The 5,000-nt window shown below is 41.7% G+C and overlaps 1 protein-coding gene across 2 annotated transcripts in view; it reads left to right on the top strand.

Moving 5' to 3' along the window:
- The window catches only part of LOC307233293 (homeobox protein orthopedia B-like), a gene marked incomplete at both ends in the record, with an annotated part of 3,520 nt that extends 486 nt beyond the window's left edge, over positions 1-3,034 (top strand). For both annotated transcript variants that reach the window (XM_080004598.1, XM_080004597.1), the window contains 2 exons: positions 1-257; positions 2,534-3,034. The exon at positions 1-257 is cut by the window's left edge and continues 150 nt beyond it. In XM_080004598.1, coding sequence (XP_079860724.1) covers positions 1-257; positions 2,534-3,034 — 758 coding nt within the window. The remainder of the gene's footprint in view (positions 258-2,533) is intronic.
- Positions 3,035-5,000: the final 1,966 nt, after the last annotated feature.

Below are 5,000 nucleotides of genomic sequence, written 5' to 3'. Positions count from 1 at the left end.
CCTCCGTGGGATCCAACCCCGGCGGCATGCAGGTGAACGGCAAGGAGCAGGAGAAGCAGCAGCAGCAGCAGCAGCAGCAGCAGCAGCAGAGCTCCAGTCAGTCCGCCAGCCAGCAGAAGCAGAAGCGGCACCGGACCCGCTTCACCCCGGCTCAGCTCAACGAGCTGGAGCGCAGCTTCGCTAAAACCCACTACCCCGATATCTTCATGCGGGAGGAGCTGGCTCTAAGGATCGGCCTCACCGAGTCCCGAGTGCAGGTATTTTATTAATTCATATTTGATTAATTCATCTACTTACAATGGCGAGTAAAAAAATAAACAAGTGTAAAGCATGGTCTTTAGCATAATATAGTCATGAGGGCAAATCTGTCTTCTATTTGGCTTTGTTTTAATGATTTTTCTTAATTAGTTCGTCTAACATTATACATATATTTTAGAGTATAGTTTTTAAAGTGAGGATTCGGCGGCCATCACACAAAATGAATTATAAGCGCGTTGGGTTGTGTGGAGCTCTGTCCAAGGTGCTGAACCCAAACAACTGGCTTGATGCTGGGCGACATGATATGGATGTAATAGTTTTTTTTTAAACGATTATTATTATTTTCAGACCACAAACAATTCTTGAGCAACAAAAGTTGTGAAATATTCCCATTGGGCATTTTCATAAATTAACAAAAGTACAACAAGCTATTTCCTCTTTTGTGTGCCTTTCTTCCTTGCTTCAGAATGCTTAAATTAGGAACTTATAGATATACGATGATTACCCCCAAACACCTTCATAATTCGATATTTTTCATGTTTTTTCTATCTTTAAAACATTCTTAGCTACTTCCCAATTAACGAATTTATGGTTGTCGAAACATTTGAGCGCCACTTAAATGCCTCACAAAATACAGGCCGCCTTTTCAACGTAATTATGGATACAAAAATATTACAAAACATTCAATATAATATGATTGCTGTTAAAAGTCAAGAGTTGTTTTTTTCCCAGGAGAGATAGTTATCCCGTTGTATACCAGTTTTAAATAATGATTAATTAAAATAGTAATTTAATAAATGAAAACATTTTAATTGAGAGCGACATACAGGATTTTATCTATTTAATCCGGCCCGAATAAACACATTATCAACCTATTTCAGACCGCTTTATAACAGTGAACGGGTTATTAACCAGTGATGTGAAATCCATGCAAATGATTCCACTGGAAGCAATAAAAGCAGCATAACCATTAGTCACTTTAATCATTTTTATACACACCAGCGTGGAAGCACTCTGTGTTCCTGAACATTTCAGCGCTCTGCAGGTGTTGCGTCGTGATGGCATGTGGATCCGCGGCCCCGTGCAGCGACGTCTTAATAGGACTCAGGACTATATTGTACTTTATTTTTTAATGGAATGAGAAATTGCATTTTCTTTCCCCTGCCGGTGTAATGGGCTTGGTCGACGTTTCACGCACGGCTGCGCGGAATGAGAGCGAGGTTTCACTTTTAATGCGCGCGGCTCTGACTCGCGGCTTCACGCGCGCATTAATCACGCTCGGAGATGACGACGAAATCTTTATAAAGCTCCGTGGAGCTCGCGCGCGCGCGCGCGCGTGTGTGTGTGTGTGTGTGTGTGTGTGTGTGTGTGTGTGTGCGTACGTGTGTGCGTGTGTGTGCCTGTGTGTGTGTAGGTGGGTGGGTGGAGGTCAATTTTGTAATGTGGGCCTAGTTCATTTGAGTTATCAGTTAACACAATTTTGGCATTTTTATTTTTAATTATAGGGCTGGAGGGAAAAAAAAACGTTCAAATATAGGCCATCGGGCTCACTGATGCACACCCCTTAAAATTCGATAGATAGATAGATAGATAGATAGATAGATAGATAGATAGATAGATAGATAGATAGATAGATAGATAGATAGATAGATAGATAGATAGATAGATAGATAGATAGATAGATAGATAGATAAATAACAACTCAAATATAAACAATACGTCAAATATGAACCATAAATAAATATAACAGTAAAAACCTTCAGCAAAAAGCATTGGCCACCGTATTGATATTATATTTTTTTCTGCAGCAGGGGTGATTATATTTATCATCTTCACAGTGGTAGCAGTTGGATGTTTAGATGCTGTGCATGCAGTTTACCAGAAGAAATTGTATTATTATATCGCGACAATACTCATTGAAATCAATGACATCCTGAATTTCCTCGGAAATTATTAATGTGTTATGTTATATTATCTTATCTCATCTTGTCTTGTCTTGTCTTGTCTTGTCTTATCTTATCTTATCTTATCTTATCTTATCTTATCTTATTTTATCTAATCTTATCTTATCTTATCTTATCTTATCGTATCTTATCTTATCTTATCTTACCTTAATGTTAAACCACCAACGCTGTCATCCTTTACGTTAAGGGTTAGGGTTCGAGACTGCATAGCTCTAGCTGTGCAGAGGCAGGGACACTGATATATCATGATAGACCACACGGTGCATAATCGATAACTTTGCGCACATCTCTCTCTCCCTCTGTGCTCCCAGGTTTGGTTCCAGAACAGACGCGCCAAGTGGAAGAAGAGGAAGAAGACCACCAACGTGTTCCGCTCCCCGGGCACGCTGCTGCCCACGCACGGCCTGCCCCAGTTCTCTGCCGCGGCCGCCATGGAGAACAGCCTGTGCTCCTTCCACGCCAACGACTCGCGGTGGGCGACGGGGATGCCGGGGGTCTCCCAGCTGCAGCTACCCCCCGCGCTGGGCCGCCAGCCCGGCATGGCGCAGTCCCTGTCACAGTGCAGCCTGGGCCCCGGGCCCCCCAACTCCATGGGCCTCTCCAATGGCCTGTCGTCCAACGGCTCCGGCCTGCAGCCCCACCTCTACCAGACGCCTTTCCCCGGAATGTCGGCCTCTCTCTCCGGCCCCACGAACGTATCGGGCTCGCCGCAGCTGTGTAGCTCCCCGGACAGTGACATGTGGAGAGGGACCAGCATCGCGTCTCTGCGACGCAAAGCCCTGGAGCACACAGTGTCCATGAGCTTCACCTAGTGACTTGTAAAGACACCCCGCGGCTACTTTCCGTTATTTTTCCCCCTTTCTTTCTTTAAATTTTCGCTTTTAAGATTAAAAAACAAAAAAAAAAAAGCAAACGGGGGAGAGAGAGAGAGAGAGAGGGAAAGAGAGAGAGAGAGAGAGAGAGAGAGAGAGGGAGAGAGAGAGGTCTCAGACGGACGGGACCGACTCCACCGCGGCGCAAGGTTTAAGAAAGATGGACGAATGGACGGAAAGAATTGTTTATCCTGTTTGTTTTTTTGTTTTCTTTTGTTGTTGTTTTTTTGTGTGGGGGGGGGGGGGTTATTTATCTTGTTAATCAAAAAGGTTTTATCAACTATTGATGATATTGTAACGATCTAGCGTATTAGGCCTAATTATGGAGAAACCAAACCAATCGTTGTGTTTACGTTCCCACGGGGCGCGTCTTTACGCACTTGTTTATGTTATTGTGTTCGGGTGAAGTTGTGTTATATTATTGTCAGACGAATAATATCTATGGGGCTGGTCAGCAGCCTACCGCACACGCACCATGGGTGGGCCTACTGGGCATGCGCAATGCACGTGGATTTTAAAAACTCGGAGTATTTAGAGAGATGAGGGCGCCCCGCACTCCATTTCAATATGTATAATTTGTGCCGGGCGACCTGCAGTCTCGTCTGCATGAGACGGGAGCGTATACATTTAAGTCAAATGGATTTTCAGTATAGGCCTACTCTGTTTATGGGATGTTTTGTGTAGATAAAACATTCTTGCTGTGTACCCGCTGGTCTTTTCGTGACATGTTTTAACTTATTGTCTATAGTGCTGATTACTGACACATTTCTTAAATGTTTGATCCTACATCGAAATACACCAACATGGATTAGCAGGTTTGTACCAATTTAAAATGATCAATAAAATGATTTTCAAGAATGTCAAAAAAAAAAAAAGAAAGAAAGAAAATGACTTATGTCTTCATTATATTGAATTGAATATGAGCCGGGACCTATTTTTTTTTTTTTTATTGTGATCATTATCTCTTCATGATTTTATTCTATAATTATTTAATATTATTTTAATGTATTATTTTTCCTTGGTGTTATTTTGCAGTACGGTCAGGGTTTATGATGGGTGCTGTCACATGATGGCTGCAGCAGTAAAGCTGTCAGTGAGGTGACGGTCATCGCCTTGACCATGACGGTCAGTCCGATCAGCAGTGGACTGCGTGGATGAAACGTGTCCTCTGGCTTGGGAGCCGGTCAGGTGGAAGGGCCCGGTTCTATCAGCTATAACAGCATAAGATAGTAACATCATCAATATTATCTCTAATAATAACTTTATTATCCAGAGCTGTGACTTAAAGGTCAGAGTGGACGAGTATTGTCATAGTTAAAAGGTGATCTATTGTGTCAGGCCCGTTCAAAAATTTGGGGCCAAAATACAAAATACTCACTTGATTTATGTTATCTCATCTTATCTCAGGAAAATAGAATGGACAGTATAAGGTGATGCTGGTTTTAATTGGTGATTTTAATTGCTTTGAAATGGTTTTGCACATTCCGAAGACAACCTTCGATTTAATGGCAATCGCATATTTCGATTTTCCCTCTGCTTATTATGAATCGAAACAAATAAGTGCAAAGGAAACAATTTGACCTCTCTCAATCAATATTACCCACAGTGCCAGTGCAAATAGAAGAGAATATAATTTCAATTCAGGGGTAGGAAAGGGGTGTGACGGTTTTTTTCCGATAATTGGAGTTAATTAATATTCTTACTTCACTTAAATATTTTCATGACTACAGCAATTACGGAGGTCACGGCAAGGACCTATTATATCCTGATCAATTTTGGAAATATAGCGGTAATTGCTTTTTTATCATTATTATTTGATTATTATTACTATTTGATTGCCTTTTATCAATGTAAATCCCGGTGAGCCGTGTGGGAAAGGTGCTATAGAAATAATAATAATAATAAT

The sequence above is a fragment of the Zeus faber genome, assembly GCF_960531495.2.
Source record: "Zeus faber genome assembly, chromosome: 7".
Lineage (NCBI taxonomy): Eukaryota > Metazoa > Chordata > Actinopteri > Zeiformes > Zeidae > Zeus > Zeus faber.
Note: the sequence above shows the minus strand (reverse complement) of the source record. Positions and strands in the feature narration are given on the sequence as shown.